Source organism: Corythoichthys intestinalis, chromosome 4 (assembly GCF_030265065.1).
Source record: "Corythoichthys intestinalis isolate RoL2023-P3 chromosome 4, ASM3026506v1, whole genome shotgun sequence".
NCBI lineage: Eukaryota > Metazoa > Chordata > Actinopteri > Syngnathiformes > Syngnathidae > Corythoichthys > Corythoichthys intestinalis.
The window spans coordinates 40,460,601-40,476,888 of NC_080398.1; the positions used below are offsets into that span (position 1 = coordinate 40,460,601).

Here is a 16,288-nt window from a genome sequence, read left to right on the forward strand (position 1 = left end):
GACACGTTAGCCAAGCATCGACAGTGGTCATAATTAATAGAAACCTAGCCCTCCGCAGGGCTAACGTTACTTCAGAACAGTAACGTTAATCTTATTTATTAGCGCTTAGCGCTCTTTATTAGCGCTTAGCGCTGTACTGCTTTAAGATGGCGGCTGTTTACGAAAGCTGCCCAGACGCGGCCGAGTCTGTCATTTAGCATCTAGTTCAACATACATGTGATCTCTATGAGACGCATGAGACTCTACCTGTACCAACGTAGCATCGTGCGGGCTAGTATTTAGCAATGTCGGCGTCGTTTGTGGCGGCTGTCGGCTGCAGTAAGTTTTTTTTTTTCCCCCTTCTTCCTCTCCGCACGTGACAGCGCGCTGTCCGGCATTAAAAGTAGTCCGAGCAAAACGTAATGCTTAGAGCTGTCAAAATAAATGATTACTCGAGGTGAATAAAATTACTTGGATCAGTTTTTAAACTCGAGTTACTCGAGTTGCTCGAGTACTCGTTTCAGCTCTACAGTTGTTACATTGTTTTTTTTTTTAAGTTTGCAAATATTAAATATTGCACATTGTGAATATTCCATTAAAACTTGATTGAAAATAAATATGAAAATATGTGTATATATTTTTTCTAAAACTGTACCATTTAAAACAATGAAATGCAGACCTACCTATGACCCGTGCCACCAAGCACAGAATGACGGTAACAGTGACAAACGTCCAATTCCAATGGTGCTTGCCATCTACAGTGGCCACGCCCAGGAAGATGAAAATCAACGTCTCGCTCACACTGCTCCACATCTTCAGGAAGTACTTGATGGTAGTGTGCGACTTGTGGGAGATGTTGGCTTCCACGTATGGCCGCATCACCGCCCCGCATGCTATCAATCTGGAAAGCAGCACAGTACCATTAACTCTTAGGGCATTCATAACTCATTGGCTGCCATTAACAGCACTAGACGCTAGTGCTGAACGATATTGGATAAAAAACTATCACTGTGACTATATGGGAGTTTGCGTGATAAAAACTAGAAGAATTTTCACCAGTTGACTTGAATAGCTGTTCGGGAAGACTGGTCGACTTACCATAACCACATTGTATTGATATAATACCATTTAATCCAGGTTTAGGGAGTTAGAAGATTGCTGTACTGTATATAAAAGGGATCCAGGAGGCTATGTAAAAGCATAGCACAAACTTTAAAAGCATAGCATAATAACGATAGTCGCTGTCAGCCAAATTGGACAGACGAGCATTCCACAGCCAGTCCCCTCAGTTTAAATGAATTAAACATCTAATTTTGTCAATGGATCGTAATCAGCAAAATACCATCAAATTATCAGCGACCATAACCACAGTGTGCTTCACTTATTACTCATTTTAATATGAATATGAAGGTTACACTTGTATACCAGTTATTATTGTTGCCTACATGACGCAAAATGTGATGTCCATGTATATGGATTGCGGACTACGGGTGTGAAAATATATCTAAATGGTGATACGGTGGTACTTCGACATACGATCGCATCGACATATGATCCTTTCGACATCAGACCGAAAATTGGACTCGTCATTTGTCTCGACATATGATGACATGCTCGAAATACGACGCAATTTCATTGTATTTCCAAAGAAGGACACACGGAAGATTTTTTTGTGGGAGAAATCAACATGGGTCCGAAGAATGTCAGTGCAGATGGTGAAAAAAGTAAAAAGGTCACGCTCGGCATTGAAATTAAGATGGAAATGATAGAAAAATATGCAGCAGGGCCAAGAACAAAAAGGGGCATTGACATATGGCAAAATGCCTTTTGGCAGATGGCTGTTTTTTTTTTGTACGGCAAAATGGTTTTGAGCATAAGGCATATGTCAAAACAACTGCCATAACTGCTATATGCCAAAAGCCATTTTTGTCATATGTTAAAAGAAAACAGCAACATGTCAAAAACAACTGCAAACAGCTGTTCTTTTGGCTTAAAATACAACAGCTTATTTTAAAGAGGTGTGCAAGCTCAGCTTTTTCAGCCTTGTCTGTATTTTCCGCCATATATATATTTTAACAAATGTTTTTTAAGCAATTCAAATGTAATAATTATGATAAGTTTTAAAAACGTTCCATGTCCCACCGAATTATTTTTAAACAAGAATAAAGTAAAAAAATGCTTGACTTCATTAAAAGCTTCATTGAGTGAGTCCACTCAAATCTGCTCAGGTTGCTTACTTACACGCAATGAGGTGCCACAGCAACTGTTTAACTAGTTAAAAGATGATTGACGCATGCAAAGCTTTGAAGTAAGCGTCTCTGGCAAGATCAAACATCAACCGTCTGTCAATCATCTTAACCGTCTGTCAATCATTGTTAACTTTAATAAGCAAGTCCAGTGCACTGCCTGACCAACAAAGAGCAGGGAAAGGGAGGGAGGGAGAGACTACGCGATCGGCTCGTACAGCTCATATGTATTTATTTATTTATTTTTTAATTGAGAAAAATAAAATCTGCGATGGACCGAGGGCGCGAAGTTTAAAGCGCGAAGTAGTGAGCGATTACTGTATAACACTGCAGCATAAAGAACTAATGCACAGCCAGGCAAATGCTTCAATGGTTGCCCTCAAATTTACCTACAGCAGGAGAGCACTCCCCGCCACTATAATAAATACATGTGTTGTTACTCCAGCCGCTAAATGAAAGCTCCAGTTACCAGTCTCGAGTTCCACAACGCCCTATTTCTCAAGTGCGATCTCATCTGCCGCTTGCCACGTCCCTGTTAAAAGTCTACCGTCATGCTATGTCAAAAGCAAGGCGCCAAAAATAAAATAAAATCCATCAAAGGTTCCTTTAATACGCCTTTGCAGCTGCTCGACCACGTTGGAGCCAGGGAAAGGAAGCAGGGGATTTAAATTGATAACTTGTCCCTTTATAAAGAGATAAAACACTGTGACAAATCCAGGAATGGATTTGGGGAAGAGAGGATAAGAACAACCTTGGAGTCGAGCATCAAACATTGGCCTTGACATCCCAGGGCATATTGCACATTGCTAAATCTTCCGGCCACAGAAGTCTCCTGACAAGATGCGGGTCAAAATTATGCGTTTTACATGCAAAGGCAAAGAGTCATAGGTTGATAACCTCTTGTTCAGTTTTTTTCCAGCCATTTCATACATCTACATGATAAGTGTCGATAGGTCTTGCTAGATTTGATTATTGATTTTGAGTCAGGGGGTAAATTAGACACCGAACAGAGGAGCTAAGAACAATTTGTCAGCATCACGTCATAAAAAGAAATTCGAAAATGTTGAGTAAAATTATTCAACTTTAAAATTATACAACTTTTAGGTAAAACAACGCACTGACTGAAGGAATCTGACCTTCTAGCCAGCCGCGTGTTCACCTTAGTCTTAACCCTTTGTACTGGCTCCATTTTCAAAGGTTTAAAGAAGGCTCACCGAAAACAAGTTGACGATTTATTCAGGTTGACAGCGATCAACAAAAAGGTGAAACAGAAACACTCAAGCGAGGAGGCAAGATCACCCTATCACACGTCGACAAAAGGTTCCCGAGAAAAAACGCTTAGTTAAACATTGTCTTTTAAAGGCTCTAGAGGGGCAGGCTGTGGGCAAGAAGAAGGGTGTGTTTAGGATTATTGTCTGTTTGTGGATTGGACAGGAAGATTTGAGAGTTACTGTTGTCCGGGCAACGATGGTTGTGGATTTTGACACCTCAGCGTTAAAGGGGTGAGAATCGAGAACCGGTTCTTATAGAGAACCGGTCCCGTGTGTTTCGATTCCATGGAATCGTTTGGCAATTTATGTAACGATTATCTCATAGATTCCACCCAGCATGATTTGCAGCTCGAAACTTACGCATGTTATGCACGTTCGAATCGGCAACCACAGCTACATATCTGCTCATGGAAACACTTTTCATTTCGTGTAATCTGAAGAGAGAGAGTCGTTACCGAGTGACCGTTGCCATTTTCTTTCCTTTCAGAACCACACATATACCCACACATTCCAGTCTTCCACACACACATACATCAACATCTTGCCACGCATGCTCTCATCTGCTCATTGAGTGATTGTCATATCAAGTGCCATTGCCTGTATATAGTTGTGCCTGTTGCCAAGTTGGATTAAAAGTGCCAAAGACCAACTCCACTCTCCGCTCCTTGTGTTCTAACCGACAACCTGAGGCGAATGAACCATAAAACATACTGAATCCACAACCTCATACATTAGTCCAAATTAGAATCGATTAGGGAAACGATAAAGAATCGAATCGTTAAGCAATATTGATAATGGAATCAGAATCGTGAAAATGTTATCAATTCCCATCCCTACTCTTGGAGTCTTGTCAGCAGTCTTATCAGTTGGATATCGGGCGTTCTCCTGTGTTCCTTGTGTTGGGACAGAGCTTCCCGTCATTTGTTCTGGACTGTCAGGGAGAACTGATTGCAAGAGTTTGTGCGTCAGTTGCATGACGCACGCGCTGGGCTTCCGTGATAAGAAGGCGTTGATTATCTCTTATGCCCTATATTCTGCTTGTTTTTTTAAACTATGGTATAAATGCTATTTATTTTATATTGGGTGTGTTAGAGTAATACCAACAGTCAAACAGTAAATACGAGAAATGATACTATTCCCTGATTGATTATATTTAGTGTGTTAAAAAGCAATCCTTCATAACTCAATGTAAAATCGACTATCAAAATAGTTAAGTTAATCATCGATTTGTTGGTTGGTCAAGTAATCATGGCAGCTCTAGTTGGCAAAAATCATAATTACAATGTGGCTGGCGACAATTGACACCCTGTTCTAGATCATTGTTAGCATAATTGATGGGCCATCCGCAATGAATCACATTTTCAGAGAATTCTGAATAATTTGCACCCCAGCAACGCCTAAAGCTCTCATTGTAAGGAAAGCTGTACACTGGATTCCCCCTACTGTAGAAATTCTGAGGGGGTGGTTCCTATTACACAAGCAAAACCATTTCCCCCCTTTTGTAAGCCTATCTCCTCAACATGAAGAAAAAGGAATGAGTTATCTGCTCGCTGGAGGGAGCTTAAATACAAAGTGGAACACTTACGAGAACGCTGCAAAAGCCTATAAATCCCATGGCACTCCACAATTTACACCTCACAAAACTAAAAAGTCGAGCCGGAGCAGCCGCATTGGATTTTTTCCTGGCGGGATCAAGGTCACATTAGACCTATGATAAGTACGCTGAGGGACTGATCAAGATCTAGAAATTATACAAAGAGAGACGTCAAAGAAACAGCTGGACTAATTCGAAGAGACGAGAGCACACAGTTGCAAGTATGTGCCACTAGTTATGTGACGTAACTAGGGCTGCAAATAACGATTATTTTTATAATCTGTCAATCAGGGGTGAAAGTGGTAAGAATTTCTTGCTGGAACTCCCCGACGTGAAAGTCGCCACGGAGCCAGAATTTTATTTTATTTTTTTATTTTGGGGGGGGGGGGGGGGGGGGGGTGTCAAAACTACTGCAAATGCAAAGGAAACTGTTTTGGTCAGTTATTTCTATAACACATACAAACACTGATTTTCATTCTAAATTGTATTTTTTCAATGATTTGCAAAATAAAAGTTAACAAAAACAGCTATAACCCCTATAACTTCCATCTCCTAATTTTTATTTTCTCTCATTATGTAACATACATTCATAAAAAATAAGTACAAATGACTTCTATTATGTCGCGTGAAATGGAATATATTTTGAAAATCGCGCAAACATTTACTTTTTTATATCATAAGGAAATGAATAGGTAGCCTAACACAAATTAACAAATATAAGCCCAAAGTGCACATTGACAGCTAAGATGTTCTGAACCTCTCCATCAGAGCAAATAAAAAGAAATATGATAAATAAGCCACCTTAGCTCTTTCCTTGCTCTTAAAGATGTGATCCATTTTCTGTTGCATTGCCCCCTTTTTTTTTTTTTTGCTTTTTCAGAAAAATTGCACATCTGAACCAATCAGAGCTAACTATCTATGGCAGAGATGTCCAAAGTGCGGCTCGGGGGCCAAATGCGGCCCGTGGTCAAATTCCATCCTGCCCCCAGCCTCTGTCATAAGATCAATAATGTCTGGCCCACACACAGACTTATTAAATTTGTCAGCAGTTCTGCTTACACATTAAATGCTGCTCCTCATTTACCCACTAAAAGGCAGCAGCCGTCTAGGCAACATTACCCCGTGTGACCCTTGACCAATTTTCTAAAATGGCAACAATCAACAACAACAAAAAAGTTGACTGCAACGGCCGACGCTTCAAGAATAGGTGGAAATTGGACTATTTCTTCACTAAAATACGCAACAACTGTGTCTGCCTCATTTGCAAAGCGACAGTTGCTGTTTTTAAAGAGTTCAATGTGAGGCGATATTACCAAACAAGACACGCTGACATGTACGTCAAGATTACAGGGAAGATATGCAACGAGAAATTGAAGCAACTTGAAGCTAGTTTAATTTCACAGCAGCAGTATTTCGCAAGATCCTGAGAGTCAAAAGAGAACGTCACAAAGGCTAGTTGCGAGATTGTTGAAATCATTAATAAAAAAAAGAAAACATAATAAAGCAAATGTGACACACAGAATGGCTTGCTAAAATGTGCTTAAATATATTGTTCTACGTAAAGAACGTCAGCCAAGGTCGGCCCCCCAATTTTTACCACACCAAATCTGGCCCCCTTTGCAAAAAGTTTGGACACCCCTGATCTATGGTGATCACATGTCAGTATGTCAGCCAATTGAATGGATAAATCAGTCCAGGCGTTTTGCTTTGCCTCGTGGATTCGTCAGACTGGGGAAACCTCCATGCCATCCGTGGAATAAAATAAATAATAAATATCGGTGGAAACGGATTACCCTACACAGCACTTTATTATGCTTGTTGTTGACACTTGTGTATGTAAATCTGATGTTGGTAGATTGTTTTGTTCTTGGAGATGAAATGCATGTGTGGCAGCTTTATATTTTTCTTTTTTTTACATAGCTTTTTGACAGTTGTCGTCATATTTTCGGAATCAAAGCAGCGTATACCGGAACAGCGTTCCTGCCCTGAATCTTACACCGGAACTGCGTTTCAGCCCTGAATCTTATACCGGAACTGCATTCCTGACCGTTCCCGTCCACTTTCACCCCTGCTGCCAATTAATTAAAGATTAATCGGATAAACGTCACTTTTTCCATTTACCTTCACAGTTTAACTTGAAGTTGTTTTAGGCATGTCGTAAGTCACAATGAAGACAAATCCAATTTCAAAGCACACTCTGTTGTATGACAATTTACAGTTTGAATGGGACTCTAAGCTATTATATGAATGGGTTTATGTGTGTGGTTTCTTTATAAAAAAACTTTACTATCTAACAATAACTCAAATGCCAATATGCCTTACCAAAACACACGACGCTTAGGACACTGATTAGTAGCGGTGTGCCAATACATCGATTATTACATTCATTGAGATTCGACACGTGACGATACGATTACCATTCATAAATGTTCAAAAACGATGATTTTGCCTAATAACAATGACAGACGCTGCTAGCGGAACGAAATTCAAGACACATCTGCCGCCCGGACAGCTTAAGGGACGCACAATGTGAGGATGGTGGCAGCGGAAGTTACTGAGTGAGAGATTTACTCCTGTACAAAAGACTCGAAAGTAAATTTGTGTATGAGACAGGCAAGCTCTTGGTGGTCGCGCTTTCAGTTCTCTTCTATGCGCAACTTATTTTTTAGAGCGAGAGGGGATGATGGATAGTTTACTGCTCCTTGCCTTTCAGTTGTCCACCAGTAGTTTTAAGTCATGTTAATTGAAAAATGTCCTGAGTGTGTTGCTAAGTCCCATGTGTGTCTTTAAGAGGTGAGTACACGAACCCTCTTGTACTGTTTATACCTTTATTAGGGCCCGAGCACTAGACGTGCGAAGGCCCTATTGTTTTGCAAAGGATTATTTTTTTTTTTTTTATTTATTTATTTTTTTTTCAGGGCAAATGAAAACGGCCAATTTGGAGGCCTCAACATGCACGAAAAGTCACCAAAATTTGCACATACGTCCGGAAAATTGTAAATTTCGATAATTTTGCAACGTTGCAAAAAAATATAACAAAATGGCTCAGTGGCGCCCCCTTGAAATTTTAAAATTGGCCTATAACATTAGGGTCTGTCAGCGTAGAGCAATGAAATTTGGGGGGTCTATACCTTGTCCAAAACCGCTCCAAAAAAGCATTTACACGCATATTCCAAACCCAACAGGAAATCGGTTATTTTGGATCAAATATGAAATTTTTATCGATTTACAGGGTGCACATTTGAGACCTTTTCGCCGAGGGAGTTAGTTGGATCATCTTCAAAATTGGTGAGACTGTTCAGGAGACATATGAAATCTTAAGTTTTGAAAATGGTGCGTTTTCATTCACGGGTCTGACCTAGGCGTGGTGCCAAAGTCGACCATTTTTTCGGCAAAATGACAAATTCAGTAAATGACTTGTAGTTCCTTGACACAACGTTCAATCTTTTTCATATTTGGCATGTATGTGTGGTATCCCACCCTTAACACGAGTGCATTGAAATATTACCCATTAGGTCTAGCGCCCTCTAGTGAGAACAGGAAATGCCTTTTTTTACGAGACAGGTTCCTCCTCCAAGGGAAAAAAATCTGTTGACCTCAAACCTGCATCAGGGGAGCCTTAAGACCTGTGTTCAGGTGCCTGATGAAAAATATTGAGGTTTCGTTGAGGCGGAGGGGTCCAAACAGGAAAGTGAAAATGAACGTCAACAATTTGTCACGCAAAAAACTTTGAACAGTCATAACTCGGCAGATATACAACATATCTGCGCCAAACTTCCCGTGTTTGTTGAGAGTCATACCCTGAAGGTTCTTGTAGGGGTCATTTGCATCAACTCTACAGTGCCAACTAGTGGCGACAGAAAGAAGTTTTAAAAAAGGCCTTTCCTATTGGGTTTTTTCAACATAGAGCAAGGAAATTTGGGGAGTAGATACCTTATGCAAAACTGCGCCAAAAAGTCTCTTGCACCCATATTCCAAATCCAACAGGAAATCGGGTATTTTGGATCGAATGTGAAATTTTCATGGGTTCACAGTAGGAGTTTACATTTGGAGGCTTGAATATGCACAAAAACTCGTAAAAATTTGCACATACATGCGGCTTTAGATAATGTTCGATAATCTTGCAATGTTACGAAAAAATGTAGCAAAATGCCTCAGTGGCGCCCCCTTGAATTTTTCAAAAAGGCGTTTCCTATTAGGTTTTTTCAACGTAGAGTGATGAAATTTGGGGAGTCGATACCTTGTGCAAAACTGCTCCAAAAAGTCTCATGAACCCGTATTCCAAATCCAACAGGAAATCGGGTATTTTGGATCGAATGTGAAATTTTTATCGGTTCACAGTAGGAGTTTACATTTGGAGGCTTGAACATGCACGAAAACTCACAAAAATTTGGACATACATGTGGCTTTGCATAACGTTCGATAATCTTGCAATGTTACGAAAAAATGTAGCAAAATGCCTCAGTGGCGCCCCCTTGAATTTTTCAAAAAGGCGTTTCCTATTAGGTTTTTTCAACAGAGAGTGATGAAATTTGGGGAGTCGATACCTTGTACAAAACTGCTCCAAAAAGTCTCTTTCATGCATATTCCAAACCCAACAGGAAATCGGGTATTTTGGATTGAATGTGAAATTTTTATCGATGTACAGTGTGCACATTTTACACCTTGGCACCTAGGGAATTAGTTTGATCATTCTCAAAATTGGCGAGACTGTTCATGAGGCATATGAAATCTTAAATTATCAAAATGGTGTGTTTTCATTCACGGGCCTGACCTGGGCAGGGTGCCAAAGTCGGCCATTTTTTCGCCAAAACACCGAATTCGGAAAATGACTGATAACTCCCTCATACAACGTTCAATCTATTTTAAATCTGGCATGTGTGTGAGGTATACCAGCCTGAGCAGGACTGGATTGAAAATTTACCATTTGTGCTTGGCGCCTCCTAGTGGGAACAGGAAATGCCCTTTTTTTACGGGACACACTCCTCCTCTAAAGGGAAAAAATCAATCTACCTCAAAGCTGCATAAGGGAAGCCTTAAGACCTGTCTTCAGGTGCCTGATGAAAAATATTGAAGTTTCGTTGAAGCGGAGGGGTCCAAACAGGAAAGTGAAAATGACTGTCAACAATTTTTCTCTCCAAAAACTTTGAACAGTCATAACTCGGCAGATATACAACACATCTGCGCCAAACTTCCCGTGCTTGTTGAGAGTCATACCCTGAAGGGCCTTGTAGGGGTCATTTGCATCAAACCTACAGCGCCAACTAGTGGCAATAGAAAGTCACTCGTTTTTCCAATACATGTTCAGTTCTTTTCAGGTTGGTCATTGTAGTTTCAAGACCTATTAAAATACTTATTTACGGCCCATGTCCACGTGTCTCTGTCTGTTGCCGTGACGACCCTTTGTTCGCCATTTAAAGGAAATATTTTTTTTCAGAGACTCAGGCAGCTTATAGAGCCACAATATTTGGCACACTTGGTCGAATTGGCCCACTTAGAAGATTAGTTTTGGGTTTTGAATAAGGGCTTGGCTGCACAGCTCAGTAGTGGCTCCTTTTTTGTAGTACTCTCTCCAATAGGGGTTTTTATCTCTTGGGTGTGGGAATGTATATAGGCTACTTTCGAGCATCTTAGGTTCTAATGAGATGATTAGAGAGGAGGATCTGCCACCACCCTGACCTGCACACAGTCCGAGTTGCGTGACGTCCGAGTTGCGCTAGATTGCGAGGGCCCGTTCAGTCCTGCTTGCAGGCCTAGTTGTTGTTGTTTTTGAAATGTTAACAGTTAGCGCCGAGCGCTAAGCTAATTGGCGAATTTGCTAACTTATATTTCCATGTCGATTTGTGCGTTGTTTGTAGAAAAGTTACTCCATATGCAGAACGTGTAAAACCAGGATTACGTACAGTAACACTACAAACATGCGAAATAGTACAGAAATCTGAAAACAAAGTTGGTTAAAAAGTCTCATTTCTAAAGGCACTTTGGTTCTTCAGAAAATGTGGAATCCATTCCACCAGTGTAAATTTTATTGTATTGTTGAAAGCACTGCCTTTGAAACAGCTAATGTTTTTGCACCTTCTTGTGGAAAAGAGGGCTTAAGGTCAGTTTTGTGTTCTATGGGCATGTTTCCATTGTTCCTGCTGGATCATTAGGCGATTGAAATAAAAACGTAACAGACATGCCAAATATACCTTGCTTAAAAGTATAAAGTAGACACAGAGTAAGAAAAAAAGAAATCCTGAAAGGTGTTTGTATGTGTGTGTGGGGGCGGGGGCGGGGGGGGGGGGGGGGGGCATCAAAAATCGTGATCATCGTAATCGTTCAATAATCGAATGGTAGCGCCCTGAATTGTAATTAAATCAAATCATAGGGTGCTTTAGATGACACACCTCTACTGATTAGCATAATCGCTAACTAGTTTAGCGCTCCTTGATAAGTCGTAACATCTCGTTAACAAAGAATACAAACAATGCAATGGCTTCATTTATTCACCTCTGACAAAGGCACATAGGACCAACATGAAAGACAATGTAACTCTCAACATTTTGTAATATTATTGATCCAGCAACCCAACCTGAGTGTAGCAGCGAACTCTCCCTCTCTCTTGCTCTAATCAATGGCATGCACGCTCGCAGCCTCACATTACACACAAACAGGGACCCAAACTGGACTGCTCACAGCTGGCGGCAAAAATCGATTATCAAATTCCTTGGCAACTAATTTATTATTCGATTTTAATCGATTTAATCGATTAGTTATTGCAGCCTCATTAAGAAGCTAGTTTAAACTGCAAGATGTCAGAAAATAAAAGATTTTTGTTCATGTGCAACTTTGACTTAACAAAACTACAATGAAGAAATCTGATATTTACAACTGAGAAGTTATATATATATATGTTATAATTTCAAGAATTCAGTTAAGTTTAACGTGAAGATGGTCGTAAAGGATTAATTAGTTATCAAAATAGCTAATTATCGATTAATTTGCGCATCGATTAGTCAATTAATTGTTGCACTAACACACACAAAACCACACAAATTACATGAACACATGGTATTTTAAAGAGGGGACAATTCAAAGTAATATTTTTTTCAAAACTTACGCCATAATGCCCGACAGGTGGAACATCTCGGCCGACAGGTAGGCCATGTAGCTGTACACGAACACAAAAAGTGGCTCGATGACGCGTGTGTGCGACGTGAAGCGTGACGTGAACGCCGCCAGGATGCCGTAAATCGCGCCCACCAGGACACCGCCCAATGCCACCACTAAGAAGGAAATGACGCCCAGCACGCCGTCGAGCACCGTCACCTTGCCCACAGTTGAGAACTCTTCGAAGAGGTGGTACAGCACCTAAACATAAAGTCGGCATCTCGTTCATAAAATGACCAATGAAAGGTAAAAAATAGAATGTAATTGTATAAAATGACTCACCACAGTGACGGCGTCGTTGAGCAACGACTCGCCAAACACCAGGATGTGCAGCAGCTCATTTATATGAATCTCCTCAAACACGGCCAGCACAGCTACGGGGTCCACGGCGGAAATAATGGAGCCAAACAGCAGGCAGGCCAGAATATCTAACGAGTGCAGGTCCGAAGGGTTGTTGGGCTGGATCTGACAGACGGCGTACAGTAGCCCACCAATGAAGAAGGCGTTCCACAGCGTGCCTACCACGGCGAACATCAGTATGGTGCCCAGGTTTTCCATGAAGGGGCGGATGGGTAAGAAGTAGCCGGCATCGAGGATGATGGGCGGAAGCAGACAGAAGAAAAACAAGTTGGAGTCCAGCACCGGGGGCACCTTCTGGCCAGCTAGTTTGATAAGTCCGCCCACCAGCAAGCCCACCAGAATGAGCAGGCAACTTTCAGGCACGATTCCAGGCAAGCGAGGAATGAGGTGAAATCCTGAAAAGACAGTGGTGTTTGTTTATTCACGTCACTTCATTTTATGAATCAAGATGATTTACCGACATAGGAATTAACTCATTTGCTCCCAAAAACGTATAAATACGTTCTATTTTTAATTGCTTCAGGGTCCCAAAGACGTATTTCTACGTCTTTTACGTTTTTTTTTTTCATAAGAGACATCTCTGGGTTCTGATTCAACTGAGCTCCAAAGCACAAAGCTGAAAATCCATTTCAAAACAATAAAACTGGCCACTGGAGGGCAGTAGCGCATTTTGGTAAGACCTGCAACCCGATTTAACGGCAACGAAAGGCCAGGCCGCAAGGTCGGAGCGCCTGCAGAATGATGCCAGGCGGCGGACGACCAAGCAGAACAACCGAGAGGACGCCCGGGATGCCAGGCGCTGGACGACCGAGCAGAACGACCGGGACCACCAGTGCAGTGGAAGATGCCGTTGAGTCCGTGCTGCTCGCTGAGCAGACCCCGCAGAGACTCAAAAAAATCCATCTTTATGAGACAGGCAGCGATGAGGAAAAAGTTTACCCGGCTGTCGCGGCGACATCAGCGTCATCTCTCAGTTAGTTATGTGTAAATAAATTGTTACTTTGCTATCAAAAGCTCTATTTGTCTTGTTGTTTATGATATTTTGTAAAAGGAAAACATTCAGATGTTTGGGATGTAACTTAAGCAAAAAATAGCTGTGTTAAAGTCAAAGTTATGTTTGAAATGTATGCTTTTACAAAAAGCTCAATTTCTCCGTTTTCTCATCAGAAAATTGCTCAAACTAAGCTATTTTCTAATGCTGATTTCTAAAGAATGGAAAAAGATATGAACTAACTTTTTTCTGCTGAAAGAAGAGAGTCTAATCTGTCTTTTGGTGGATTCCATGTTTATATAGCAATAGAACAGAATTTTCTGTGGACCTTGCAAAATCAGTCAAAATCCAGTAAAACGGCCGGGAGCGAAGGACCTTGCTCTGGTGAAAATGGCTGGGCGTGAATGAGTTAAGAGTGTAAAGGTACTTGTGACGGTATGGGCATCACGGTTTGGAGCACGCAGTTAGATGGCAAATACGCTTGAGTAAAAAAAAAGAAAAAAAAACATCCATGTTGGAGTTAGTCTTCCTCCATTCCAGGGGGCGGTAGAGGGAATGCGCCTAAACTAAAAACTCCACATTACGCCGAAAAAACACAAAGCAAAACAGATGAAGAAGAAGTTATCATTGATCACCTCTAGGAAAGTTCATAACCCCTTCCTGCTCGCTGCTTTCACCTCATAAACGAAACAATGAATAATCACAATGGGAGTATATCATACTCCCATGTGATACATTAAAACTGTTCAGACCAATAGGACACTCAGATTCTCATTCTCTGTGTCAAGCAGCTGATAAGGACAGGTTTAAAACACTACAACAACCAAGGGTGGATCAGTTGATACAAATCCACTTTTGTATCCACAGAAGGGTCATCTGACCCTAATCGGCATATCTTTTGTGAGCATTGAGGTCCTCATTTGTCATTCCCATAAGCACTAGCAAAGCCACACGGTTGGATTGCTCCAATTAGCATCTTGAGTGTTTGCAGGGCAGGGCTGCCTTGGCTTTTTCGGACAGTGGACCACTCAGGCAGGCAATCGGGCGGACAACCTTTTTACATATTCCAAAAACTGCAGTCTGCCTAGGTACCTTAGCTGGGAGCGACGACGTATAATTTGACGTAGATGGAGCAAATTAATAAGGACCTCCTTATTTGTAAAACTGAATCTAAAACACAAGATGCTTTCAATTTTGTTGAATGTTACGAAGGCGGCAACACGTTACGAAAGTACATAGGTCCTTATTTAACTACATTACCCTAACAATAGCCCCAATACTCAGTCGTACAACACACATAAGGGCAACTTCAATAAAAAAAACGTAGTTAGTTAGTTGTATGGACTTAAAATCTGCTAGCTTGTTGTCTCTTGTCGTCTTATAAAATTACAACTGGGTGACGGCGCTACACTGAACAGTGTACCCTCTAGGAGTGGGAACCTCTTGGTACCTCACGATACGATACGATTTGCAATACAAAGCTCACGATAACGATGATCTGACGATATGGCGATACAATGATTATCAATACATTGGTCAGGAAATCATTCTAGGATATTCTACAAACAACTAATTAACAGAAAAACAAGCTTCTAGTGTGAATTGGAATTAGTTCATCACTAGTAGACGTCCAATCCATTTGAACTGCGCCATCCCTCCCACTTCAAACGGACTGAACGTCTATGGCTGTCAGTAGCAGTCAATGCCAGGCAATTAGGTAATTTTGGGCCATTTAAAGTCTCACTGGAACAGCACCAAACAAAAGTTCCAGCATCATCACCTTGTCCAATGCAGATTCTTGACTCTTGACAAGGTGATGATGCTGGAACTTTTGTTTGGTGCCGTTCCAGTGAGATTTACAAAGATGATTGCCTGAAGAAGACATCAAAACTCCCTCAGTCCTTGATGATATGGGGCTGCATGTCAGGCAAAGGCACTGGGGACATGGCTGTGGTTAAATCTTCAATAAATGCACAAATTTACATTGAAATTTTAGACAGCTTTCTTATCCCTTCAATTGAAAATATGTTTGTCATTTTCCAAGATGACAATGCATCATGCCACAGAGCTATAACTGTGAAAGCATTCCTTGGAGAAAGACTCATCCAGTCAATGTCATGGCCTACAAATAGCCCAGATCCCAACCCTATTGATAACCTGTGGAATGTAGTGATTCCATATATATTTCCCTGCACTTGCTCTATAAAATTAACATTTACTGACCACCACAATATTTTTTATTTATTTCTTTTAGTGTTTCTGAATGCTAAAGAGTTGCACTTTTGATCTACCGTAATTTCCCGAATATAACACGCGCTTTTTTTCCCCAAAATCAACTTGTAAAATCATGGTGCGCATTATAAACGGGTACATGGATGGAGACAGAAATATATATATATATATACTACATATATATATATAAACCGATTTTTGTTTTTATTGACACGGCCACGTTGTGTTGAAGAAACGTATGCGGCGACCCGTTGCCGACCATTACGGTACGTGACGTCACCATTTATTTCGGTAATACTTCACTCTAATCGGCCAAATTTTGTCTGTGTTAAATTTTGCTTTTTTCACTCTTCCTAAAGCACAGAATTTAGTTTCTTGAACTCATTTGAGTCGGCGTTTATTGCAGCTCCGCAACTCGGACCATAACAAACATAAGCACACACACTTCCTGTGTCCGTCACAG

General features: G+C 41.0%; 1 protein-coding gene across 1 annotated transcript in view; it reads right to left on the reverse strand.

Moving 5' to 3' along the window:
• Positions 1-16,288, reverse strand: part of LOC130914429 (sodium/hydrogen exchanger 1-like) — a 96,615-nt gene that overhangs the window by 38,352 nt on the left and 41,975 nt on the right. The window contains exons 2-4 of the mRNA XM_057833602.1: positions 12,525-12,997; positions 12,193-12,443; positions 663-880 (exon numbers count right to left, since the gene is read on the reverse strand). Of these exons, the coding sequence (XP_057689585.1) occupies positions 663-880; positions 12,193-12,443; positions 12,525-12,997 (942 nt within the window). The remainder of the gene's footprint in view (positions 1-662; positions 881-12,192; positions 12,444-12,524; positions 12,998-16,288) is intronic.